The 27,897-nt window shown below is 47.9% G+C and overlaps 3 protein-coding genes and 2 pseudogenes across 4 annotated transcripts; all 5 read left to right on the top strand.

The window, feature by feature from the left end:
• Window positions 1-803: 803 nt before the first annotated feature.
• LOC136515067 (histone-lysine N-methyltransferase, H3 lysine-9 specific SUVH1-like) lies at window positions 804-5,485 on the top strand. Its single transcript, XM_066508751.1, has 3 exons — window positions 804-958; window positions 2,006-4,115; window positions 5,146-5,485. The coding sequence occupies exon 2, from the start codon at window positions 2,026-2,028 to the stop codon at window positions 4,060-4,062; it is 2,037 nt and encodes a 678-aa protein (XP_066364848.1). The 5' UTR covers window positions 804-958; window positions 2,006-2,025; the 3' UTR covers window positions 4,063-4,115; window positions 5,146-5,485.
• A 1,564-nt stretch (window positions 5,486-7,049) lies between these two features.
• On the top strand, window positions 7,050-10,774 carry LOC136517093 (vacuolar protein sorting 38-like). Of its 2 annotated transcripts, none has more exons than XM_066510613.1 (6): window positions 7,050-7,494; window positions 7,611-7,817; window positions 7,902-8,085; window positions 8,987-9,186; window positions 9,961-10,188; window positions 10,311-10,774. In XM_066510613.1, the coding sequence occupies exons 1-6, from the start codon at window positions 7,315-7,317 to the stop codon at window positions 10,422-10,424; spliced, it is 1,113 nt and encodes a 370-aa protein (XP_066366710.1). In that variant the 5' UTR covers window positions 7,050-7,314; the 3' UTR covers window positions 10,425-10,774. The 2 variants fall into 2 exon arrangements, with proteins under 2 accessions (XP_066366710.1, XP_066366712.1); XM_066510615.1 differs by having other exon boundaries at window positions 7,055-7,494; window positions 7,920-8,085.
• A 1,280-nt stretch (window positions 10,775-12,054) lies between these two features.
• Window positions 12,055-13,893, top strand: LOC136518770 (uncharacterized; annotated as a pseudogene).
• Window positions 13,894-14,713: 820 nt separating this feature from the next.
• LOC136515919 (vacuolar protein sorting 38-like) lies at window positions 14,714-25,147 on the top strand (annotated as a pseudogene).
• On the top strand, window positions 24,301-27,384 carry LOC136517415 (uncharacterized). The gene is made up of 2 exons (XM_066510971.1): window positions 24,301-24,906; window positions 25,148-27,384. The coding sequence occupies exon 2, from the start codon at window positions 25,169-25,171 to the stop codon at window positions 27,062-27,064; it is 1,896 nt and encodes a 631-aa protein (XP_066367068.1). The 5' UTR covers window positions 24,301-24,906; window positions 25,148-25,168; the 3' UTR covers window positions 27,065-27,384.
• Window positions 27,385-27,897: the final 513 nt, after the last annotated feature.

Here is a 27,897-nt window from a genome sequence, read left to right as displayed (position 1 = left end):
GCATAGAAAAACTTATAAGTATAGACACATTAATTATAAGATAGTGTACGAGTTTAGCTCTTCTTATCATTTTCTCTCTTTATTTAATAAAATCTAAGCTAACTCTTTTAATATTGTTGGAGCTACCCTCAGTGACCCTATTTGAACGTTGTTGGCGTCTAGACAATGTAGATAGGAGGGGGAGAAAGAGAAGCGTCGAAGGAGGGAAACAAGACGATGGTAGGATTAGACAAGGATTTTTTTTTATATCTATCTACTGGAACACTTTTATTGACTACGCCTTCTGTCCATAAAAAAAAAATTTAATTGTAGGATGCGTGTTGATTAAACTAGCTCAAGTTTGATCATGTTTATAGAAAATAGTATTATCATTTATGTCTTTAAGTGAATTTATTATGAAAATATATTCTATAATAAATTTAATGGTATTTATTTTGTATCATGAATGTTAGTAATTTTTTTTATATAATTTTAGTTAAAGTTTCAACTGATTGACTTCTCAAAAAGCAATAATTGTGTTCTTTTGTGGATGGAGGAGTGAGTACTTGTTAGCTGAACTTTATGAAAAAATAATAATAGTTATAGATTAATCGGGTGGGAAAATATCATGGTGGGCTTAACAAAATACCGCTTTTTCACAGTCGGACCGGGCATAGTCGTATTTTTCAGGTCTAGTATAAAAGAGCAGTGGTGTAATAATAATAATAATAATAATAAAAGAGCAGTGGCCCCGGACCGGAACCTTGACCGCGGCCAGCTTTTGTTCTCCACAGACCACAATCTCCGACCCAGTCCCCACAGCATTCCCCGCCCCCCTCTCGCTCCCCGCTGTCTTGTGCGTGCCTGTCGTGTGCGCTCTGTGGTGGCGACGACTGGGCGGCCGCCGCCGCCGCCGCTGCCCTACGTGCTCAGGTCTCCATCTTCGTGACCTTCACCGGCGACGAGCACCCACTACCAGGTACGCGCACCCCTTCTCTTCCGTTACTGCTGTGCGAAACCGAGCACCCAAACCCTAGCTATTTCTATTCGGATCGGATCTGATCCTGTTACAAGTGTATGCACGAAAACATTGAAGATCATGGTGCCGTTGGCCTTCTCATTGATGCCAAAGATGTCGAGGCCGCGGTACTGCAGTGCCAGAAGGACACTGATCTGGAAGGCGGTGAGGTCACGCCACATGGCGTTATTGACGAGCAGCCCCGTGCAGCCGATGGACGGGCGGCGCATGAGCGCCTTGGTGGGCGTGTCCGTTGCCGGCGCTAGCCAGCGTGCCCAATGGTGCAGCGAGTGATGTTGATGGGTTCAATGGTTTTCTGGACGGGTTAATCCATCCCATTTGAAACCTGTATTGCGGTTTGGTCCAAGTTGGTTTGGTGGGTTGAACGGTTTGGAGCCAAACCATGAACAGGCCTACCAGTGGGAGACCACAGTCCATAACCACATTGAATTCACTAATGGTTCTATAATTGGAACTCTGCTCCCACTTGTTGGTTTGGTTGCCTGGTTGGTGTGGATGGTAGGATTCAAAGGCCTCAAGGGCATGAGGTTTGCTTGTATGTGTCTGGTTTTGGCATGGTTGTGGGTTATGTGTTCATAATGGCTAATAATTTTGTGTTACTTTACATAGAGTTTGTGATAATCAATCACAGTATAATGACTTATGATAGAAAATAACTATTATAGTAAGGACCTCTAAAAAATTGTATTGGAATTTTCAAGTTTTTTAATTTGGCAAATATTTGGTTTAAAAGTACTTTGCCAACACATCATGCACTGAGAAACTATGCAAAGTAGTAGGTTGACAAAGTATACCGGACTGTAAAATGGTGCTTGAAACTCATGTGCTGATTACAGTAGCACACATTTTTTTTCCCTGGGATGCAGCTCAAGGATTAATTTTGTTTATGCCAACGCTCTTGAGGATTTACTCAAGTTTGAGTCTTTGCTTACTCCATTAAGGATTTTCATTGTCTTATGTTCACTAAGATTTTGCTTTCTTTGGCAGGAATCTTCTATACATTTAAGATGTACAGGGCCTCGAATTTCGTACCTGATCCTAATCAGGTGCTCCTGGATGCCAAGCCATTAAGGTCTTTAGCTCCAATGTTCCCTGCCCCCATGGGAGTCAATGTTAATCAATCAAGTACACCACCATTGGTCTGTGTCACTCCGGTTGGTCAATTTCCAGCAGGGTTTGGTGCAGGGAACCTTCCTGCCTTTGGATCGTTCACTACTTTCAGTGCCACTGCAAATGGTGTTTCTTGTACAGGCACCAGTGCTAATGGTGCCATTGATGCCACCCCTATCTCTGCATACAAGACAAGGTCAAGCATATCACTTGGTGATGATGACCCTTACTCAGGTAACCAAACTTTGGCATCTGGACGGAAGGCTAGGAGAGGCCGTCCTCCTGGCTCTGGTCGTGATGGCCCAAATGGTAAGGTAAAGCGCCCTAAGCCCACATACAAGAATTTTGTTGCTGGCAAAGAGCTTGCCTTTCTGTCATCTTCATCCAATCCCAGTCCCAGGGAGATTGTGGAAGCAGTTCACATGGCCTTTGAGGCACTCCGGCGAAGACATCTGCAGATGGATGAAACACAGGACGCTAGCAGACGTGCAGACTTGAAGGCTGGTGCCATCATGATGGCCAGTAACATCAGGGCGAATACGGGCAAGAGGGTAGGAACTGTACCTGGAGTTGAAATAGGGGATATTTTCTATTTCAGGATGGAGCTGTGTATCATTGGATTGCATGCACCTAGTATGGGAGGCATTGATTACATGACTACTAAATTTGAAAATGATGAGGATTCTGTAGCCATATGTATCGTCTCTGCAGGAGGTTATGAGAATGAGGATGATGACACAGATGTGCTGGTGTACAGTGGTCAAGGGGGAAATAGTAGGAATACTGAAGAGAGGCATGACCAGAAGCTTGAGAGGGGTAACCTAGCTCTTGAGAGGAGTTTGCATAGGAAGAATGTGATAAGGGTTGTACGTGGCTTCAAGGATCCATTTTGCCTAACTGGGAAAATTTACATATATGATGGCCTCTACAAGATTCATGAGTCCTGGAAGGAGAAAACAAGGTCTGGTATCCATTGCTTCAAGTACAAGCTGCTGCGTGAACCTGGACAGCGTGATGGAGCTGCATTATGGAAGATGACTCAGAGATGGATAGATAGTCCTGCTACCAGAGGCAGTGTTCTACTAGCTGATCTGTCATCTAAGGCTGAAACTGTGCCAGTTTGTCTTGTCAATGAGGTAGACCATGAGAAAGGACCTGGACATTTCACCTATACTAATCAGGTCAAATACTTGAGGCCTCTCAGTTCTATGAAAAAGTTGCAGGGCTGTGGATGCCAGAGTGTTTGCCTGCCTGGTGATGCCAGTTGTGCTTGTGGACAACATAATGGAGGTGATTTACCCTACAGTTCATTAGGATTGTTGTCATGCCGCAAACCGATGATCTATGAATGTGGTGAATCTTGCAACTGTTCTACAAATTGCCGGAACAGAGTGACCCAAAAAGGGGCCAGGCTACATTTTGAGGTCTTCAAGACCACCAATCGAGGCTGGGGTCTTCGCTGCTGGGAACCTGTTCGTGCTGGTTCATTTATATGTGAGTATGCTGGCGAGGTCATTGATGAGCTCAAAGTTAATTTGAATGATAGTGAAGATGATTACATTTTTCAAACTGTATGCCCTGGTGAGAAGACTTTAAAATGGAACTGTGGACCTGAACTGATAGGTGAGGATAGCACGTATGTATCGGCTGATGAATTTGAGCCACTGCCTATCAAGATAAGTGCAAAAAACATGGGAAATGTCTCCCGTTTCATGAACCACAGTTGCTCACCCAATGTCTTCTGGCAACCAGTTCAATATGATCATGGAGATGATGGACACCCACATATAATGTTCTTTGCACTGAAGCATATTCCACCCATGACAGAACTGACTTATGACTATGGTGTTGCCGGAGCTGAATCTAGTGGTTCAGGTTCTCGTAGAACGAAGAACTGCATGTGTGGATCACAAAACTGCCGGGGATTATTTTGATGGGTTGAGAGACTTGCTGTTTGTGGTTAATCATGCAAACCACTTTCTGCTTGGTAGGTTCTTTTCCAGATTGGTTTATTTTTTTCAATCACATGCGTATCTTCCTTTTTATGAACTAAATGAGCAAGATATAAAGTGGAATCTGTCATTATACTGTATAATCATGCAATCTGGCTTCAGTCTGGGCACCAACTAGACATGAAAATGTTTAGAAATAAATATATGATTTTGTAGTTTATGGAGTGTTGTAGGCTTGTTCTTTTCTTTATTAAAAAAATCAGCATGAAAATCAAAGCATGCTAAAAGAAACAAAAACATGAGTATTTTTTAATATAAATATTTGCTAGTATCTTAGCCCTTTTGATTTATCATACTCTGTCTGAAAAAGAGTGCAACTTTAGATTTGGTTGAAGTCAAACTATTTTAAGTTTAACTAAATATATAGACAGTAGTATCAACAATTATGATTTCAAATGGGTACACTATGAAAATGTATTCGATTATGAATCTAATGATACTTATTTGATACATATCATAAATATTAGTAATTTTTTGAAAAAAAAACTTAAAATGGATCGACTAAGCACTGTAGCTTGAAGTGCACTCATTTTGAGATGGAGTATGTCAGAATATTTCTGTAGGTTTCATGATGAGTAAGCTGAGAGAAGTTTGGAAGTTTCCATTTGCATTTTGTTCCTGAAACAAAGCCACCCTGCATAGTACACCGCAAATGCTGATTGTATACATGTTGCTCCCTGAAGTCCTACTTTTCTGACTCAGTATAGCTGTCATTCATGAAATGACGCCTTTTAGCACAGAATCAAGCATTTATCTTCCCTCAGCACCAGTTTTGCTTTTATATTTGTATTGAATAAGTTAATTTTGGAGATGGTCGGGGGGGGGGGGGGGGGGGGTGAGGGCTTAAACTCTGTTCTTTTCTTCGTTTCAGAAAAATGCTGCACATGTTGCCTGTTCTTTGCCCAGCATTACGCTACTATGTTTAAGTTTTAACTCGTATAACTTGTTGGTGGGTGAAATATGTCTGACATCTTACTCTGTGGTGTATTATTATTTCTTTTACAGATCCTTTCTACTGAAGCAAATTTAGTCTCCGGATGATATGACATTATGCCAATTGCCATGAGTACTGTGAAGACAGTAAGCTGTTGTCGAACTGTAGAATTTCTGTCGCTCTGCACTGCATGGTGGTCGTTTTCCCACCATTTGCTCGGATGTTTATGGGGGCGTGGATTGATATATTGCTTCTGCTAATCTTGTCCACCAATTGCACCGGCATTTGTAGACTTTTTATCAGCCCTGTTTGCGCTGGACACCTGGTTGTTAGCTGTGACTCCTTGGATCTGGTCATGTAAATTATCCTGGTTTAGGACCATGTTGCTTTCGACTCGAATTTTCCGCTTCCCTTGCCCTTTTCATGTGGTGCATTGTGGCCTATGTTCAGAAATGTTCAGGTGTATGCTGAGTGCCCAGGTAGGGACCAAAGGATGCAGTTGATGCAATTTGGAACCAGGTTTCCTTGTGGGCGCCAGCGAATGGAATCTGGTGCGAGAGGTGCGGCTGGTGACCTCGTGGGAACAAACAGCTTCTGCCTTCTGATGCTTCTCTGGTTTGGCTGTGACCCAGTACCGCCGCAGCTTCTCTTGTGACGGTCAAGCGGTCGCTCGTGTAGATTTGCGCTCCGAGCTGAAAGCTAGATCCGAATGTGCGAGGGGGAAATCCGCATCTCCAGGCTACGGCCTACGGCAGCGTTGTCGTCGGCATCGACGCAGCCGGGCACGCGCGTCCCTCTCAGTCTCACATCACCTGGTGATCTGGGATGCATGATCATCATGAATTGGTTTTGTGCATCGTCCCCAGCCAGCCACGAGAAGCATTCTGGCAGGAACTGCTATCCAACGTGGCTGGTATACCATAACTGCGAGATCCGCGGTCCCCGCGCGTGCGTACACGAGTCCGGCCCCGGACCCGCGTGGCCTGGGCCTGGCCAGCTCGTCCGCGGCCCGCCCTCAGCGCCCTTAGCCCCATCCTTTTCTGTCCCCCCCCGCGTCCGCGTCGCGTTGCGTCGCCGAGACAAACTCTCAAACCGGCCGGCAAACCAACATCCCACGCATCGGCATCGCATTCACGGGCGTCGTTGGCTTACGACCAAAATTTGCCATCTATAGATTTGGCAAGCCAAAGTTAGATAAAAGATTTGTCATGAATTTGACAAGCTAAATATAAGAGGTTAGCAAATTTTAATAGTAAACCAAACAATCCCTAAAAATCATGGCTTATCAAATTCTTGGCCCAACAAATTTTGGCCGTGGACCGGTCAGCCCACGTCCTCCAACCACTCGCTTGCGCCCTCCGCAAGACCGCAACGCGTCGTGACGCCACCGCTTTTTCGCTTTCCTGACTGCTGTTTCCGCTGAGTAGGCGTTGGGGCGAGCCTAAAGATGCCAACGGGCCCCGATATCCGATACCCGACGAGTATTTGATCTATTAGGGGATAGGGATGTGATCATATCTTTACCCGTGGGCATCTAAATGGGCAAGAATTCATCCCCGACGGGTATAACGGGTACGGGAACGTTCCCTGTTTACCCGTCTCCGTTACCCGTTGGGAAACCCGACTATTTGAGCTGTCATGCGAGTATTAGGCCCAAAGAAGCTCAACATAGGTATTTTAACCCAAATCTAAATAATCATATATATAGTTTGTGTGTTCTAGGAACCCTAGTTCAGTTTTTTTCTCACCATCTCTGTCAACAACACAAGCACGACTGCCTCATGAGCGCTCGTGCCCCTCGCTTCCTCAGTTCGGTCTCTCTGCCACATTTGCTCGTCCTCCTCCTAACCTCACTCCTTCTCCTCGGCATCTCCGAGACTCCGACATTTATACCCGGATGAAGAAGAAACGTCTATGATTACAAAGTTACGACCCTAAGTGTCTTTGTTTATTGGGTATGTAGCATCCGTCGGTATCTGTTACCTGACCGATGCCCGATGAATATAGAGATATGTAAGAATCTATACCCGAGACAGTTAACCGGGACGAGGACGGGATAGCGGAGAAGAGAACGTTGCGACTATAGCGACGGGTACATCCCGTTGCCATCCTTAGGCGAGCCTCGGTCTCGACGGACGCAGCCGTCACCGGCCCGCCTCACCGGCCATGGGCGCTGCCGCCGCCGCCTGTTCTCTTACCCTCCGCCACACGTCATCATCCGCTGCGACTGTAGGGCCGCGATGAGTCCGGCGGTTCGGGTGGGGAACCCGCGCGGGCCCGGTCCGGGCGCCGCGGTGGTGGAGGAGGAGGAGGCGGCGGCGGCGGTCGCGTGGCGGGAGCTGCGCGGCAAGGCCGCGGAGCTCGCGGCCGCGGCCGAGGAACGGGCGATCCTGGCCCGCCGCATCGAGGCCGCGCTCCAGGTGCGTCCGTGCCACGCCCTCAAATGGCTTGAGCCAATCGCCCCCTTCTGTCACGACGTGGTTCGATTTATTTATTTATTTATTATTATTGTTCATGTGGTTTGGCGCTCGGGCAGGTAAGGAGGGAGGCGTTGCGACAGGCGGAGGAGCTGGACGAGCTGAGGCGGAGAGTGGACCTCCAGCAAGCGCGTTTGGAGGCGGCCGTCGTCGGCAGGAGGCGGGCGCTCGAGGCCGTGGAGCGGGGGAAGGAGCGGCTGCAGGAGCAGATCGAGCGGGTGCTGCCGCTGTCGAGGGCCCTCACCGCCGCGCACCAGCGAGTGCAGGTAATATAAGCATTCCGTCTGCGCGACGCAAAATGCTGCGAGATTGGGTTCAGCCATTGTGGGTAGCTGCATTTTATCCATTAGGGCGTCTGCTCATCGCAGGAAGCGAAGGAAGCGTTGTCGGGAGACAAATTCAGACTTAACAATCTGCAGAGGCTGCTTAGGACGAGGCAGCAGTGCATGGTTAGCCAGGTTGCTGGTTTGTACCCTGTGAGAATCTTCCATGATCTTCCAAGACATGCAGAAAACCCTTGTGCTGTTACTAATGGTGAGAATCCATGCCTCTCTTCAAGAACAATGTTTTAGTGCACATGCCCCTTCGAGAGTGGAAAAAAAAAATCGTAGCCAAATAGATTCATTGCCTTTTGACACATGATAAGCTGTATTACCAGCTTTATTCAGTAGCCTCAGTCTGTTATTAGCTTTTAAAGTGAGCAAGATAGTTTCCTTGTGCAATAGTGTTAATTGATATATTCATTTCATTGGAAGAATGGGAGTGTTTACATTTCTAGTCCATGATCTAATGATGAACACCCCATCTCTGATTTTCTGTTCTGACCTCCTTGGCATCAATGCCTTTGTTGGTAGTCTACATCAGTGTCTGATATGCTATTCTAATTGGAGGCATTGCTCTCTGCACCCCAAAGATTGGGATAACTGAAGGGTCGCAGCTCCTGCTGGGTGGAGGAATTTTGTCGGATATGAGTCCTATAGGAACTTTTTCCTATGTGTCCCTTCGGAACAAATGATTGGACATCCTAAAATCCTACAAAATACAAAATTCCTATGCAATGGCTCGGTCCATAGAATTTTGGAGAAAATTAATGTGAGGTCGAACCTCTTGGAAACTTCTGTTTCTATCTCTCTCTCTCCTTAAATTCTCATGTTGCATCCAAATGTTTTGTTGGAATTTTTCTTGAATTATAAATTCATGTAGGAATCAGGATTGAAATTAGCAACCAACCTTAATTCCTGTGTTATGCATTCCAAAGAGCTCCTCATTCAAAATTCCATCTCAGTTCTTATACAATTTTGCTTGTGACATTTCTATTTAAGGATCTATGTTAAACATCTTCATGATGCATACTACAAGAGAAATTTAGAGTGAGGGGTAATGATTCCTAAATCGCCTTTTCAAACCATTTTATGAGATGGCAGAACAATTTCAGGGGAGCATGGAGCACTTCCAGAGGAAAATGGAACGTTTTCAGGTGGAAACGGAACACATTTACCCACCATTATCAAATCTCCACAAGCACGTGGCTGGACATTCTTTGGCTGGGACATTATGAAGCATAAAATAAAGCAAAAAAGTTACAGGAACAAGGAGCTTCAGAGGTCTGCAGCTGTTCTGGGATATGCAGCACATGTAAGTTTTTCCTATGAGGTATTTCTTCTGTGCAGTATAAACATCCCTACTTAGGCCACATTTGGAATGCAGGAATTTCATAGGAATCATGTAGGAATTTCACAGGAATCAGTTTAATTTCACAGGAGGGAAAAAACCCGCAATCCCTACTTAGGCCACATTTGGTCTTATTGTCATGCTCATGCTGAAGGGATAAAGTATAAGACAATAATTTGCACTATCAAACCTTATATTGCTTTGGACGCAGAATATGTTATAAAATATATTACTGATTGTAGAAAAGATCAATTTAAGATAATTCAGTTTTCATATACTCCCTCCGTTCCTTAATATAAGCCATATAGTTTTTAGCACCAATATTAACGCACGGCTTGGGGAAGGATGTGAGACCGAAGAAAAAAAAGGAAAATCAGGCCATCTTCTCTCTCCCAATCAGATTGCTTCCTAAATCTAAGGGATTGGTTGGGGCATGTGCTATGTACGGTGAAAAGGTTTCCAAACTAATCGGCATGGGAGCTGATACGTACCTATATTTTGGAATTTTCTTTAGAAATCTATACGGCTTATATTAAGGAACGGAGGGAGTACTACTTTGCAATGTTACAACTTGAGTTTTGTAGTCTAAAGTTTGGGCTGTTGCAAATCACAGCATTAAGTATCCATAAAGCATAAACAATGATAGGAGTACAATTGTTTCTGCCTATTCATGATACTTAATGCCATCACAAGGGTTAGAAACTCAGAATCACTACCTGCTTATTTATTTGTTTGTAGGCAGTCTTGCTCATAGCTTGCTATCTTGATGTTCCCCTCCGATATCCCTTGCGCTTTGGAGGATCCCGATCTTATGTGAGCGATCGCTTGCCTTCAGCTGATACAGCATCGGCGGCTTTAGCAAGTACCAGGAACACCGAATCAGAACTAACAGAGTACCCCCTTTTCCTGGAATGCCAAGAAGACGACTCCACTAGTGCTTCCTATGCCATTTATTTGTTGCACAAGGTGTGTATTCCCCAGTGAATCTTGTATCATAGCTGCTATTTTTCCGACACAATGCTGTTTGATCTAGTCTTGGATGTGCAAAATCTGAGAATGTTACTTTCATTTTTCATGTTGATGATTAGGATACGGAGCAGCTTCTGAACTATGTTGGAGCAGAGAGCTGTGGAAGGCACGTGTTTGGTAACCTGCGAGAACTTCTTAGGATCATACAGTCTGATGAGTTTGTGTATAGTTGATGGATCCAATCCATGTGGTTTTGGAGTGCTTATGGTGTAGAGGGTGTTATACAGATGTAAGTAGGTGTTTTTCTTTTCTTTTCCTATTCTTTCGTGTGATTCTTGCCCTCTTTCGCTGCGCTAGGTTTTTTGTATGTGCAGGAAATAGGCAATTAGTTTTTTCTAGAGAAATGAAATGTACTCACACATATGGCTTCTTGCACCATCTCATTCAAGAAAGATGGTTCAATCGAAAATCCTACGACCACTGGGCCTGTCTCCTTGACAAGCAAGTGATTGGTATTTAGATTATCCAATAAGTCACATTTTTGGATAATTGGATTCAAATTCAACAACTCATATTCATTTTAGTTTGTGCTCTGTTGTGCTGTGAATTAATGCTCTGCTCTAGTGGCTGACAAGTTAGATGCGTTACTGCGTTTTGTAATCCAGTTGATATCGGACCCATTTATAGGTTTTGTTCTCTTTTGTCTCGATTGCAGCCCCAATTGTCTATGAATCTGCTAACAGTTTTTTTTTCCTTTTGACCTAGCTTTTTTTTTTAGTTTTCTAAGAGCTGGGCTGTGAGTTTTTGCTATGATCGGTAGTACTTGCTGCAGCAGCACCACTCACCAAGCACACACTCACCAAACACCGTTGAGATCAGCAGTGCTTTTCAGCGAATGAACAACGTTTTTCTCTTATAACAAACCAGCCTAAGCATCAACATAAGCCAAATTTCAGCAAAATGAAAAGGGCGAATGAACAGTGTTTTTCTCTTACAACAAATCAGCGCACGCATCCGCATAAGCCAAATTTTAGCGAAACGAACAGGGCCGGCACACTGTTCATTCGCTGAAAAGTACCGCTGATTTAGCCATAGCTGCAGCCTTAGCTCTAGACTAGAAGTGCAGCCGAGCACTCCCTTTGTACAAGTTGTGCTCCATGTATTGAAATGTACAAGTATTTATACCTTTAATTCACAAACGAGGGAAGTATTTGTACAAGTTGTGCTCTAGACTAGCCATTTTGTACCATTTTCACTATACGGTATGGGCCAGCACGTGAAGTTAAAACAATACAAAATAGACACAAGAAGAAACAAAGAAAAGAGGAAGGCATCTGGCGGGAGAAACAAGGAGATGTATCAGGTAAAAAATAGTCCATATTTTGACAATGGCCTAAATAAAATCTCTAAAAAACGTAACTGATGCTTTATGAAACTTGGCAAATTGGTAAAAGTTGAGTTTCGGCGTGAGTCAGTTAGAAAGCAAGGTGCTAGAATTGCTTAGCATTTCAGAATAAAAATCAGCATGTTCGTTTGGCCGTGGCTTGTCGTAAACGATCGTAAATTTTCAGCCGGAACAGTATTTTTCTCTCACACAAACCAGCCAGCAGTACTTCTTCACGAACCAGCAACGATACGAACCAGCCAACCGAACGTACTACCACAACTAAATTTATGACGATTTACCAGATTATAATACCCAGAAAAGTTAAAGATACGTGGATAGAAAAGAAGAGTTACAAGAGAAACAGCTACGTGGGTCCTGCACTCCTGCTTCCATCCATCTCCGATGTACTGATCCCCACACCGCCCCGGTCAAAATCACACGCTAGGTTGCTATAGTCCCGCCCAATTCCAAAGCACTCCGCCATGACGAAACCCCTTCGCTCCTCCTCCACTGCCGGCGCCCGCTCCGCCGCAGCGAAGCTCGCGGTCGCCAGCGCCGTCCCCCGGGACCTCGCCTCCAGCACCAAGGTAATAACCCCAACGATCAACACGCACACCTCCTCGGCTCCTCCTCTCGCCTTCGCAGCCGTGTCTCACCTACTAACTCGCCCTCGTCCTCCTCCTGTGCTGATCAGGTGGTGCGCAAGTGCCTGGGCTACGACGGCGACTCCACCCTCCCTGCTTCCGCAGCCTCCACGCCGCCGCTGGAGGACGGCCTCGCACCTCTGCTGGACCTGCCGGACCCTGAAGTCTCCGGCGACTCCTCGTCCTCCATCATCTTCTCTGCTCCAGATGACGCGGTCATAGCTTCCGCCGACTCCTCCGTCACCGAGGTTGGGATATCGACTCGTTTCAATTCGAATTGCTCCTGAATGTTTCGTTAGTGCTGTATACGAATTTGGGATGCGGGTCGTATTTAGTTTTCCGTTTGATCGGTGCTACTGCAATATTCGTGGTCCTTGTACCATTTGAATTTGAGTTCCATCATCTTCGCTGCTCCGGATGACGCGGTGATAGCTCCCGGTGAGTCCTGTGTCACCGAGGTTGGGATATCGACTCGTTTCAGTTCGAATTGCTTCTGAATGTTGGTTAGTGCTGCATGCGAATTTTGGATACGGGTCGTATTTTGGTTTCCGTTTGATCTGTGCTACGAATTTGGTCTCGAGTTTTGGCGTTTCAAAATTAGGAAATCGACCTGAAACCTTTTGATACATGTCCTAATTGCTGGTCCCATGGCAGTTTCCGATGGAAATGCAGTTCTAGCGTTTGTTTTCAAATCTAGCAGTCGTCTAGTTCGTGCTGGGGTTTTCAATGCGGGACCTCATCTGAGGGTCTCTGTTTGGATTTGGAATGTCCGCATTTGAATTTCAGTTTCTTCTCCAGTTCTACGTTCGAGACTCCTAGTTTTGAGAGTGACACCGGAATTTTGGACGCGATGGGATGAGGGATTAACCCCTTTTGAGTGATTAATCTTCTGTTTTTGTTCTTTTTGAGTGATTAATCCTCTGTTATTGTCCTTTTTGAGTGATTAATGGAAAAAAATTAAAAAAATCTGTCAACTCCTGTTTGTGAATCCACAGGTCGCCGCGCCCGCCGACTCCATCGCCGACAGCGACGCACCCCTTCCGGAGCAAATCAAGCTCGTCATGTCCTCAGCCCGCGCTCCAAGCGCCTCCTCACGGCGCTCGCCGAGGCCGCTAACGCCGAGCTCACCCCCACGACGACCGCCGCCCGCCGCCTCCGTCGCGCCACTTTCTGGGGCAAGGTGCGCGTGGCGGTCCTCGCCGCGACGGTCACCACCGTGGCCGCCATCGACGTCGCGCTCGCCGCCTACCTCTACGCGCGCCGCGTCAACGACCGGTACCACGTCATGCCCCCCACCTGATCCCAGCACCACGTACTCCGACCGCCGCCGCCTGTGCGCCTCGACCTCGATCGTCCAGACGAAACTGTGATCGCTCCCTCGGTGTCCCTGCTGAAGTGCTGATTGTGCGACGTTTGCCCATTGCCCAGTATACGTAGGCACGTAGCAATGTTGCTGTTAAGAGTTAATGGCTGCAGTTGTTTAGTTCTAATTCTGGCTACTGATTTATGTTGCGAGTGCATTGCATTGCATCATTAAGACGCATTGGTGGTACCCTGGTATAGGTCAGAGAAGTATGCTCAGAAGAGAGTAATTAATGGGTGTTGTGGTTCGGTTCACTGTATGAAGTTTGATCGCACTGTTCGGTATCATCGCCTCGTTGGCTAATTCTTAGTGCTCTGATAATTACATTAAAGTATTCAAATCCGGCGCTCCAGATATTTGCATGTTTTTTTTCTCACGCTACTTAAGCAACATTCAAGGTATAACTCCATATAAAAAAGAGTGACATTCTATATCTAAATAAAATCAACTTTCTAAGTTCGATCAAATTTGTAGAAAGAAGTATTGACATTTATATCCAAATAGATTTACTATACAAATATATATACTCCCTTCACTCCAAATTTATATCCAAATAGATTTACTTTTCTAGATACATAGTTTTTGCTATATATTTAGATATACACTATGTCTAAATACATAACAAAAATAATGTATCTAGAAAAGATAAAACGTCTTTTAATTTAGAACAGAGAGAATATTTATTTAGCATCATAAATATTAGAGAAATCATAAGTACTAAAGGATTCAACCTTTATTCCATTCAACACTCCCCCCCCCCCCCCCCCCCCCCCCCCCCCCCCCCCCCCCTCCGACCACATCTTTTTTTAAAGATTATTTAGCCCCCTTTGAAATGAAGAAAAAACATAGGAATTTTAAAGGGGATTCAATTTCTATAGAAAAAAAATCACTATGAGGTTCTTGGGAACAAAAGAATGCTTCCGAACAAATTCTTTTGAAATTCATACGCATTGGACCCTTCTACACCCCTTTGGAGCGCATTAATTTCACAGAAATTTCACAAAAAAAAAAAGAAATAGAAAATTGTCTCACAAAGGGACTTAAAGGAATTTTGGATGAAACTAAACATGAGCACCAACCTCATTGTTTTAATTTCCTATGTTTTTTCTACCTTGCTTCCAAATGCATCTTCCCAAACTTTTCTTTGTTGCGAAATCCCGTGGGATTTGAAGGGTTAGGATATTTCATTTCTGTGTTTTTTCTATTCCTCTATGTTGTGTTTTGCAAATCTTTTGTTCGGGAGAGGGACTCAGAGTGTGCAAGACCATGGACTGTGCACTGTACTGAACTGAACCGCATTTTTGTGTTCTGAAGCCCTGTAAGAGATGGATGTCATTTTCTGAGACCCGTGTTACATTTGTGTTCAGATCAAACAGCGAAAATAAGATCAGGGCCTGGCATCGTGTTGCGTCGTTGAGAGTCAAGACAAACTGTCAAACCGGCCAGCAAACCCGCACATCGCATTCGGCGTTCACATCACATCAGATCCAAGTGCCCAACTCCAACCGTTAGCTTGCACCGTGACGCAACGCTACCGCAGTACCCTCGACTCCCCGAGATTCGGTTCGATTCCCTCTCCTCCTCCTCCGTTGCTTTTCGCTTTTCCAACGGCAGGAGCCGAGACCCGGAGAGCCATGGCCGGCGTCGTGTGTTGTCTCGAGATGAGTGTAGGACCGCGATGAGCCCGGTGGTTTGGGTGGGGGAGCTCCTTCCGGTCCCGCAACCGGTCCGGGCGCAGTGATGGAGGGGACGCTGGTGGTCGCGTGGCGGAGGCTGCGCGGCCAGGCCGTGGCCCAGGAACGGGCCGCCATGGCCCGCCGCATCGAGGCCGCGCTCCAGGTGCGCAGTGAGTGGAGGTAACCGCATCAATCCGCGACGACGCGAAATGCTGCGAATTGGATTTCGGGTCGCTGCATTAGTGCATTTTATACCCAAGGGAGCTTGTACTGATTGCAGGAAGCGAAGATGGCGTTATCTGGAGACAAGGCCAGGCTTCAGGATGTGCAGAGGCTGCTCAGGAGAAGGCAACAGCGCATGGTAGCCCAAGTTGCTGCCTTGTATCTTGTGAGAGTCTTCTATGATCAGGCACAGCATGCAGAAAACCGTTGTCAGTCAGAATCCATTACTCGTACTCCTCTCTTGAAGAATAATATGCATGACTTTGTGAATGCCCTTTTAGAAGGAATGACATTGCTATGACTTACTTCATGTGCACGCTAACAGACAATACATGAGATTGACTGGTTTGTCTATCCAATAGACCCCATTTGTTGCCTGTATCAATTGAGCACTATCATTTAATTTCCTTGTGTGCTAGTACTGATCAATACTATATTTAATGTAGGAATGTCAGTGTTTACATTTCTTAGTCCATGACCTAATATTGAAGCTTCCCCCATCTCCCTGGTTGCATTTCTAGTCCATTACCAAATGCTTTGGTTGTATAGATCTTAATTTCTGATATGCTAATCTAGTTGATGGCATTGTATCTGCACTTGATGCCGGGAGAACTGAGGATGAGGAAGTGCAGCAGCCACTGCCGCTCAAAATGCATTCACATTCATTGAAATCTCCATTTTGGTTCTGAACTTCTGATACAGCTTGCTTAGGATATTCCTATTTAAATATCACTGGTTAAAATGTCCACAAATCAGTGTTTTCCACTAGAGAAATTAACAGGGGAAAATGGTGCCTGAATCAATTTATGATGAGATAACAGAATACTTTCAGGAGAGCATGGAATACTTGAGGAAAACAGAACACTTTTAGGAGCATATGGAACACATTTACCCAGCGTTATGAAATCTGCACAAGTATATCCATTGACATTTTTTGGTTGGCAAATCATGAAGTACAGAACAAAGCAAAAGAGTCACAGTGACAGGGAGCTTCAGAGGTCTGCAGCTGTTCTGGGATATGCAGCACAAGTAACTTAAGTATCCCAACTTAGCTGCGCTTACTGTGTGATGTCCAAGGGATCCATATATATTTTTGCACTATCAATCTTGAATGGATTTGGGTATACATTATGCTACAGCATACTTATTGTAGAAACTAGAAAAGATCAATTCTAGAACATTGGGTTTTCATTTATTAGTCTTTTTTGAAAATGTATATTAGTTTGGAATGTCAAAACATAAGCATCATGGTCCTTCCAAATTTCAGGTGATTTTTTAAAAAGAGATTTCATCTGCTTATATTGAAAACCAGTAAACTATTTAACAGACTCTGGGGATACCAGATTACAATTTGATCAGCAGAAACGAGCAAAACACAGCTATCCTATCACAGAGAGCTCTCAGATCTCGCCCACATTTGAGATAATCATTGTTGGAGGTTTGAAGTTATGCATCCAGTTCAGCACTCTCTGTTAATGTCACCAGCTTGTCTTGAACTCTTGATCTTTTGAGTTCAGCAACAGGCACCGCTTTTGCAATAGAGCCACACCAGTGAAGATTACATCAACAGGATTGCTGGGAAAAGTATGTTCGATCCCCATCTTGTTACGATTGTTCCTTAAAGCCCAAGCAAAACCTGCAAAAACAAAATGGTCTAACTGCCGAGAAACCCCAAACTTACATTTGATCCAACAATCCCTAAGATCTGCTGTTGACACCGGAAACCCTGCCAGTGTAATACTTCCCTCAATCAGCACCGAATCATTCTTGCTATACCAAAGAAAGTATGGTCAGTATACTCTAAATCTCCACACAAGCTACACTTAATACTGCCCTTCCAACCTTTTTATGACATAGCTGCCAAACGAACACCTTAATCTTCATGGGAAGTTTACATTTCCAGAATACCTTTGCTTGTTGGTCTATAATCCCTCCATGGGCCAGAAATCTGTATAAAGACCTAGTGGTAAAGAATTTAGATTTATCTAAATCCCAAAATACCTCATCCTTCCGATCATAGTGAATCTCGGTGAATCACCAGCAGCATATCTCCTAAACTAGATACTCCATGCTCCATACAGATCTCATCTTGTTCCTGCGTATCATCCCAAGATCTGTATAAACTGGGTGGATCTGCCTGGGCACATCCCTGACTCCATTTATCTCAGCACGTAGTGGGCATCAGGGTCGGCGTGACCGGCCATGGCCGCCAACGCGCCGGGCACCGCCTGTTAGAATCCCGAACCGTCGAGAGGAAGAAGATGAAGAACACACGCGATCACAGTGGACACACGATGATTTGTTGCTGCAACGCGGGAACGTTTCTGATTGTATTGCCATGCTTAAATAAGCTATTACAAGGAAACTAATCAAGATCTTTGAACACAATCACAATCAGTGATCATGCGCCTAAATAGCTACCGGAAAATATGGAAAGCTAATCTAGCACACAAGGATTACAATCAACAATCTCCTCCTAAGTCTTGCTGTGCTTACTATTTACATCAAACATGCCGATCTTTCCTCGAAGCTCCTGAAACCGAACACGCCCGAGCGCTTTAGTGAGAATGTCGCCCAGTTGCAGTTCAGTACCAACGAACTCGACGTCGATCAGCTTCCTGTCGCAGCACTCCCGGATGAAGTGGAACTTTACATCAATATGCTTACTCCGGTCATGGTGCACAGGATTCTTCATCAACGCGATGGCGGACTTGTTGTCCACTTTGAGCTTGGGTGCGAGGACGGCTCCTCCGACGAGCTCAGCCAGCAAGCGTGCCAGCCAAACTGCCTCGCACGCAGCTCCAGCAGCCGCGATGTATTCCGCCTCGCAGGACGACAGCGCAACCACCTTTTGTTTCGCCGACTGCCATGCAATCGGCCCACCGGCAAGGAAGAAGATGAGGCCGCTGGTGCTCTTCCGGTCGTTGACGTCTCCGGCCAGGTCACTATCGGAGTAGCCCAGCAGCTTAGGAGTGCCTTCATTCTTCCTTCCTGGATGATAGTGTAGGCTCCAATGCACCGTGCCTGCCACGTAGCGGAGAACACGCCTCACGGCGGTGAGGTGCTCTTGCCGTGGTGCCTCCATGAAGCGACTGAGGTAACCCACTGCATACGCCAGGTCGGGTCTGGAATTGCACAAATACCTGAGGCTCCCGATGAGACTACGGTACTCAGTGGCATCCACACTTGGTGTCGACCCTTCCTTCAACAGCTTCAACTTCATCTCCATGGGTGTAGCACTCGAGTTGCAAGCAGCCAGCCCTGCCTTCTCAAGGATCTTTGTGGCATAGGCACTCTGACAGAGTGTGATCCCGTCTGGTCCCTGTGTGACCTCAAGACCCAGATAGTAAGACAGGAGTCTGAGGTCGCTCATGCGGAACGTGTTCCTCATTTGCGCCTTGAACTTGCTTACTGCAACTGCATCCCCACCAGTGATGATCAAATCGTCGACGTACACGCCTACGATCAGGCGTCCTCCTCCCTTTCCACGGGTGTACATCCCATGTTCATCCACGCAGCGATGGAAACCGAGTGACACCAGCGAGGCGTCGAGTTTCTGGTTCCATGCGCGTGGAGCTTGACGAAGGCCATACAGTGCCTTGTGGAGTTGGAACACCTTGTGCTTATTCTGGTCGTCGATAAAGCAGGGTGCCTGTTGAACGTACACTTCCTCCTGGAGCTCTCCGTTCAAGAACGCCGACTTGACGTCCATGTGATGAACACCCCAGTCGTAGTGCGCCGCGATGGCGAGCAGCGGCCGCACCGACTCCAGCCGGGCAACGGGGGCTAACACTTCTTCAAAGTCGATGCCGGGGCGCTGTATGTACCCCTTGTCGACGAGGCGGGCCTTGTACTTGGCGATGTTCTCGTTCTCGTTGCGCTTGACTTTGTACACCCACTTGAGCCCGATGGCGCGGTGTCCTCGTGGAAGCTCCACCAGCGACCAAGTTTTGTTGTCACGGATGGAGTTCATCTCCTCCTCCATCGTAGCAATCCAGTTTGGATCGCTGCCTGCCTCCTTCAGCGATTTCGGCTCCTCCACGCTAACTGCATGGAGTTCAGCTTCAACGGCGTCGCGGTGCGCCAGACCTGGAATGGCATCCGTTCCGAGGATATTGTCCAGCCTCCTGTACCTGTGCTCCACGTCCTCGTCATCATCAGCGTCGAGGTTGGGATCGTCGCTGAGAGGCGTCGCGAACTCGACCTGCATCCCTATGGGAGCGATCGGAGTACGTGGCGACGATGTATCAGTGGATGTAGCAGGTACATGCGATGTGGCAAGCGCAAGGGACTTCTGGGCGGTGGACGGTGTCGCAGGTGCAGACAATGACGCATCCGACGGCAGTAAGCCAGTAGTACGACGCTGGAGTTTGTACCCCTCCTCGATGGTGAAGGGCTCTAGGTCGAAGTCGATGGAGGTGTCTGTCCAGTCCTAGCGCGCGCTTTCGTCGAAGATCGCGTCGCGCGAGACGTGGACTCGTTCTGTCACGGGGTCGTAGAAGCGGTATGCTTTAGACCCGCTCTGGTAGCCGATGAAGACGACCTTTCTGGCCGCGGTCGTCGAGCTTGGTGAGGTGCGGGCGAAGGCGCTTGATGTAGGCGACGCATCCGAACACTTTCAGAAAATGCATGGGGGGTTTCTTCCCATACCAGGCCTGGTAGGGGGTCTTCCCGTCGAGTGCGGCCGTCGGTGCCCGGTTGAGGAGTTACACGGCGGTGTGCACCGCCTCCCCCCAGAAGTGTTCAGGCACACCCTGCGCGCGCAGGATGCTCCTTGCTGTCCCCACGATCATCTAGTTCTGTCGCTCTACAACGCCATTTTGCTGTGGCGAGTATGGCGACGAGAAGTGACGTTCAACACCTTCACCCGCACAATGTTCAGCGAATTCGACAGAAGTAAATTCCCCTCCATTGTCAGTCCGCAGGACCTTCAGCTTCTTGCCCGTCTCACGCTCAACGCGAGCCTGGAACTCCATGATTGCCGCCGGCGCGTCTGCCTTGGATCGCAGAAGCGTGAGCTACATGTAGCGGCTCATATCGTCAACCAGCAACAGGAAGTAAGTGTTCCTGGCTGGTGTTGGCGGCGAGATCGGTCCACAGATATCACCATGGACAAGTTCGAGCTTCTCCAGAGCTCGGTACTTCGCGGCCTGCGGGAACGACGTGCGTTTCTACTTCGCCAGGACGCAGTCGTCGCAGACTTGATCTACGTGGTCGATCGCTGGTAGTCCTCGCACCATGTCCGCACGCCCGAGCTTGCGCAGCGCCTGGAAGTTGAGGTGACCATACCGCTCATGCCAGCGCCACACCACGTCGCCGACACGCGCGGTGAGGCACACCGGAGCGGCGATGTTCATGTCGAGGAAGTATAGTCGACTCGGTGAGCGATGTACCTTGGCGAGGAGTTGTCGCTGCAAGTCATAGAGGCGCAAGATCCCAGACTCGATGTCAACCTTGAAACCGTCCTCATCCATCTGCCCGAGGCTGACGATGTTGGTGGTGAGGCGCGGGATATAGTAGACACCGTCGAGACGACGATGTTCCCCGTTCTTGCAGGCGAAGAGGACGGTGCCCTTTCCCTCGATGGCGACCACCGATCCGTCATCGAACTTGATAGTTCTGGCGACGCCGATGTTGAGCTCGGCGAAGACAGACCGTGACCCCGTCATGTGGTTCGTCGCGCCGGTATCAAGCACCCAGCGGCGAGGCCCCACAGCCTCCTTCTCCTCCTCGCTGAGATGGAAGAGAACCTTCCGTTCAACGAGGTGGACGCGGGCCTCAGCGTCCGCGGCGATGTACATCAGCGCCCCTTCTTCTTCTTCGGCCTGCGCGACATGGGTCGCGCCCTTCTTCTTCCCGCGGCAATCCTTGGCCTAGTGGCAACTTTTGCCGCAGTTGTTGCAGAGAGTGCCGCGCGGTGGCTTCCCGCCACCGGCGTTGCCGTCGCGGCCATCGTGCGACGAGGATCCTGCACCACCGCATCTGCGCCCACGGTGCTTCCCGCGGTTGCTGGAGCTGGAGCCTCCATCAAGGAACATCTCGAGGGAGACAACGGCTTGGTTCAGCCTTTCTGGGACCACCTGCAGCAGCTTCTTCACTACCTCAGCGTCGGTGATGTTGTCGCCGAGGGAGCGGAGGTTGGTGGCGAGCGCGGTGATGCGGATGCCAAACTTGTTGACGCTCTCCCCTTCCTTGAAGGAGAGGTTACCGAATTCCCAGCGGAGCTACTGCACGTTGGTGTCGCGCGCGCGTTCGTCGCCGATCCGCAAGTTCTTGACCACGTCCCACGCCTCTTTCACCGTGCGCTTGACGGCGAGGGTGCTCCAGAGCTCGGAGGGCACCGAGCGCAGAAGCCTGGCCATCGCCTGTCGGTCGTCGTGGTACTCATCTTCGTCGGGGTCCTCGGCGATGCCATGGTGGACGACGTCCTAGACTCTGAGGGTCTGGAAGTTCACCTCCATGACCAGGGCCCATTCCGGATAGTTTGTCCGGGTCAGCATCGGCCACGCGACGTTCGCTGATGGTCGCTCAATGATGCGCTCGACGACGCGCGACCCGGCGTCCCGATTGCGCGAGCGACGGCTGTGAGAGTGGCCACGGCGACGTGGCGGCGATTTCGACTACTGGACCTTCTTCTCGCCGGAGGCATCACCCGTCAGCAGCTTCTTGGATGGTGACTGCGACATGGCGACGTTGGGACCTGGCTCTGATACCAAGTGTTAGAATCCCGAACCGGCGAGAGGAAGAAGATGAAGAACACACGCGATCACAGTGGACACACGATGATTTGTTGCTGCAAAGCGGCAATGTTTCTGATTGCATTGCCATGCTTAAATAAGCTATTACAAGGAAACTAATCAAGATCTTTGAACACAATCACAATCAGTGATCATGCGCCTAAATAGCTACTGGAAAATATGGAAAGCTAATCTAGCACACTAGGATTACAATCAACACCGCCTGCCCCCTAGGCTCTGCAGTACCCCACCGCCCAGAGCATAAGCGCCTGGGTGAGCACGGAATAGCGCCTTGTGGTACACTGAAATTGCAACCCCCCCCCCCCCCCCCGCCCCCCCAATGAAAAAAGTTAATTGTGTATTTCCGTTATCTTCTTAATGGACATGGGGAATCCCCTTGTTGAAAAAAAAGTTAATTGTGAAGAACCCCTGTGCTGAGAAAAAATGATGTGTCCCCTATATATTTCACCTTAAGCAATGGAGTCCAAGTCTCATCAGAACATTAATTAGCTTCCGAATCCACTTTACCAGCAAACATTCATTCATTGTATTGGTGTTTATCACCACAAGACCCCCTTGGTCTGTAGGCCTGTTAACCGTGGCCCATTTGGCCATATGATACTTGAAATCATCACTAGCACCACGCCATGAAAAAACTTTCCCTAATAGAATCCGTCTTATCATGAGTCCCTTGAGGTAAGAGGTAGAAGTCCATAGTCCATGCATCCAGCCTCTTAATCATTTCGTTGCGAATGCTCATGAAAGCTGGTATTCCAAGATGGTCATCAGAGATTGGTATGCCCAAGTAAGTGAGGCAAAACTCCCACGTTACAGTTTAGCATATTAGCACCCCTTTCCTTCATATCCTGCTCCATCCGAAAAGCACCAAATTTTCAGGTGATCACCAATTACAATATCAAATATCTATAAAGCATAAGTAATATAAGAGTTCAATTTTTTTCTGCCTTCTTCTGCTTGTACCTCTGTTTTTCAGTCACAACAGTTGCAATCACGAGTTGCTTATCTTATGTATTTATTGTAGGCAGTTTTGCTCATAGCTCCTACCTCGATGTTCCTCTCCGATATGCTTTGCGCTTTGGAGGATCCCGATTGTTTGCCTTCACAAGCATTATCTGCTGCTTCAGCTCAACACTTGAGTGTCGACAACACCCTGTCACAGCTAACACCCTTTTCCTGGAATGCCAAGAAGACGACCCCACTAGTGCATCCTATGCTATTTATTTGTTGCATAAGGTGTGCATTTTTTCTACCGAATCTTGTATCATAGCTGCTATATCTCCGTTGCAATGCTTGTCCGATCTAGTTTTCACCTGCAAACTGAGACTGTTCGTCCATTTCCATGTGGATGATTAGGATGCAGAGCAGCTTCTGGAGTACACTGGAGTGGAGAGGTCAACATGTGTGTTTCAGGTTTCTCCTACACGTTTATCCTAGGCAAACTAGATATTGTGCAAATACCATGGATCACTGTCGACATCACAATTTTTGTGACCGACACGACACCTGAGATTCTGGCACGGTTCTCACAAGGCCATTATTGAAGAATGGAAAACCGGGCGTCATGATGCAAAACAAATCCACTCCGAGTGGCATGGCTTTCCAGCCTGGCAATGTTGTTGCGTGACAATACTACCACTAATCTGCAGCCGGATCAGATCGGCAAACCACAAAGCGGACTTTTTCTATGGTTGGGGTTGAGAAAGGCAGGGCTCTTGATGTGCCTTTCTAGGTATTAAAGCTGGCTGATAAACCGACTAAAGCTGTTTTTGTTGTGGGAGAAAAATACAGCTGACAGCAAACAGGCCCTGGCTGTGGCCATCATCATCCGCCGCACCACACGACACGACGGCGGCGAGCCGGCGGCCGAAGGTGAGATGAGAGCCCGGAAAGAAGCTTTTCGGCACCGTCCAGGATCCACCCACCACTGAATTCCTCCTGGTCCGTAAAAGAAGCCAGCTGCAACGACTCAACCAGGCAGGGCAGCACATCAGATGGTCAGGTCGGCGGATCCCCCCACCCCACCAAAGGCCAGGCCACCACCCCACCCAGTCACCCACCGCCACGCCTCCCCCTTCGAGGCCAGACCAAACACGCGGGAAAACAACCCCACCCACGCCGATCCCCGCTGTCCTCTCCCCCCTCCCGGCTCCCGCGGGCGGCGTGGACGCACGTGCCAGTTGCCACCGCCAGGTGGGTCCCTGGCGAGCGGGGCCCGCGCCTGCCACCTTCCCCCGCTGCCGTGCGCCCGTGCCCGTGCTCCCTGTTGCCAATTGCCATCGCTTTTGCCGGCGCGCCGCTCTCTCTCTGAGCCTTCCTTTCCCGTTCGGTACCCCTGACCTCCTCCTGTTCCCGTCTCTCTCTGCTCGGCCACCCGCCATCGCCATTGCCGCCCCGCCGCACTGGAGGCGCGCCAGCGGTGTGCGGCGGCCTAGGCCTTCCCGGTGGTTCCCTCTGCCACCGACGACGACGACGGCGGCGATTCAGCCGAGGCCGCGATCCTCCTCGTGTTTTCGCGGCTCAGGTCTTTCTTCCTGACGTGCCTCGGGTTTCTGATCCCGCTCCTGCCTGCCGCCGTCGCCGGTGACGCTCGCCTTGCTGTGCCCCCGCGTGGCGATTCTCGCTTTTCCAGATCCCGGGCTCCGATCAGATCACCGGCTACCTAAAGGTACGATCGGCCGATCGCTATGCTATCTGAGTGCATCTGAAAACAAGGATCATGTGCATTTGTGTTCTTATTTGTGCTTTGGCATTTATATATGTTCTGTCCGACCTAAACATTGGTATATACTGTTATCTAGGCATCACATAAGCTGCAAATATGTTCTGTTTACTTCATTTCTTGTTCAGCCTGTCAAATCCAGCGAGTTAATGTTGCTTCTGTGTTTCCATGTGCTGGATTCGTCTAGGCAACTGACAGAGGGCAGGCCATGGGCATTGAGGTCGTGGCAAAGCAAGATGCTTGGTGCAGCATCAAGAAAACGCTAAGGTGCTCTATCACAACAAGCTGGAGATGTGCCTCTGAACATTGGGCAATATTCAGCCTAGTGCTACTGCTCTACCTGCTGTACAAGTACACGCCGGGTTTCTTCGCTTTCCTGCTTTCCACTTCTCCGGTGATTATATGCACCAGCCTTCTCCTTGCTGTGCTGCTATGCCATGGGAGCGCACACCTACCGGAGATCCATGAAGAAAAGAAGGCTCCTGAACAAAGTTCAGCTGGGAGCTCGTCCAGAAATGTTCGTACTGAAGAACAACAGAGATTTTCAGTGCCTACATTGAAGAAGAACATAGCCAGGGAGGCAAGTTTTGGCAGAAGGGACTGGAACAAGCATGCTGATCTGGATGAAAATGTTCCTTTGCTGAAGCAAGAAGTTGCTACGGAAGAGTACATGAAGTATAATGCAGAAAAAGAGTCTAAAGGTGCATTTTCTAGCAAGGATGAGTATGCCAATTCATTCAATGACGTGCATCGTAATACAGTTGACGGGGAAGAGGCCACCCTAGGCCTTTGCTCTTCAAGTGAGAATGTCAGTGAGGATGTTAAAGTGGTGGCAAAGCCAGATGGTCAAGGGACAGTATCTGCAGATGCACAGAGTGGTGAGGTGGCAGAAGTTTCAGACCATAAGTCTGTTGATGGAACTCCAGGTAAATGCAAATGGGGTCGTGCTTTTTCCGTGCGCCGGAGGAAGAAGCTTGCTGATATAAAGATTGAGGCTATTAATTCTGTTGTGGACAACCAATTAGACCATTCTCTATGCTCGCCATTCGATACATTTGGCAGCCATGATAACAGTTCATCAGGTTTTGACCCTGATAATGCAGAGAGACACTCTCCTGATGTTTCTATGACAGTCACTGCTCCGGTGCTTGATGAGACAGAGACGGGCCCTCCTTTGGGTGTTGATTGCTCTTGCCCTGATCTCGTTACTACTGATGATTCAGACAATCATTTCAACATATCTTTTCTGGATTCTCAACCACAGAGTGTTAACAATGAAGTGGCTGACAATAGCAAGGCCAAAGATGATGGTGAGGAGAAGGATGATGCTGGAACTGAGCCTGCACTTCTGTGGACAGCTGACAACGAGAAGAATGTCATGGATCTTGGGTACTCCGAAATCGAACGGAACCGTCGGTTGGAGACACTGATGGTGAAGAGAAAATCAAGGAAAAACATACAATTTGACCCTGACAGCATGGGCGGTGTAGCAGATGATGTATCACGATTCCGTCCCCACGTTCAGCCTATTTCAGTTTCAGCACGAAGGATGAACCCCTTTGCTGATGATGCAGAAATTCCAGGCTCGGCTCCTGCTATTCTGCATCCACGAGACAATAATCCCTTTGATTTCCTTACTGATGAACAATCAGACGACAGTGGCCTCCCTGCACCCGATAATCTGGAACCCCAGGAACCGATGCCAGTGCTGCATCAAGACGCGGTCTTCAGAAGGCACGAGAGCTTCAGCTTCGGCAGGCCGCCTCAGAGTCAGAGACACGGACCTAGCAGGTTCAAGCCATGCTTTGCCCTGGAGGAATTCAGCCTTGACGAAGCGAGCGCAAGCAGTTTCCAGAGGCAGTTCAGTGACAGGAGCGTGTCAAGGCTGAGCGTCGTCTCCGAGTGCGACACGGTCTCTTCAGTCGGCGATCAGGAGCACAACGACCTCATACGGAGCTACATCCGCGGGGTGCGCGAATCATCGCCGAGCCTGCTAGGACAGGACGGCGGCGATGGCGACGCTGTGTCTGTGTGTGCTGGAAACGAGTGCTCGGACGGGATCGGCTTCGTGGACAATGAGGCTCTGAATGCTGTCATCTGCTGATGATGAATGGATATGAGCCCTTGGACTTTCACTGCAACGAACTTTCGCTTCGTTTGGCTGGTTTGACTTATAAGCCATGGCTAAAAATATTATTGGTTGGTTTGATGTAAGAGAAAAAATATTAATCGTTGGCTGATAAGCTATGGCTTATAAGTCAAATACGACCAAACGAACAGGCTGTAGGCTGTTCGATGATTGTTGATGAAGAGCAGATGAGCTTGTTGTAGCCCTTTTTGTCTTGTTCATTTAGCTTATAAGTCGTACTTTTTCAACTAACGAATAATATTTTTCTCTCACAATAAATCAGTCAACAGTACTTTCAGTTATCGCTTATCAGCCAAGCGAACAGGACATCTATGTGTTTTCCTTGTTTCTTTTCCTGTTTGCACTCGTCTGACTCGTCTGACAGGGGGTTTGTATTCTAGTATACTTGGTACGTTTGCACAGTACAAAACATGTATACTGTTTTGCCCGTGTTTAGTTCTACCTCAACTTCCAAAAAGTTGCTACAGTACCTATCATATCGAATGTTTGCGGCTCGTGCATGGAGCATTAAATGTAGACGAAAAGAAAAACTAATTGCACAGTTTGGTGGGAAATTGCGAGACGAACGTTTTGAGCCTAATTAGTCCATATTTGAATACTATTTACCAAATAAAAACGAGCGTGCTACAGTAGTCCCAAAATCTAAATTCCTACGACTAAACACAGTCTTTGCTGTACATTCTTGCGTGTACTCCCCCCGTCTCAAGAGACTGTAGTTGTAGGGTTTAAATTTTGACGATGTTCGCTTTTTTAGCTTGTTTTTTTAACCAGAACAATATTTTCTCTCA

This window comes from Miscanthus floridulus, chromosome 17 (assembly GCF_019320115.1).
Source record: "Miscanthus floridulus cultivar M001 chromosome 17, ASM1932011v1, whole genome shotgun sequence".
In the NCBI taxonomy this organism is placed as follows: Eukaryota; Viridiplantae; Streptophyta; class Magnoliopsida; order Poales; family Poaceae; genus Miscanthus; species Miscanthus floridulus.
Note: the sequence above shows the minus strand (reverse complement) of the source record. Positions and strands in the feature narration are given on the sequence as shown.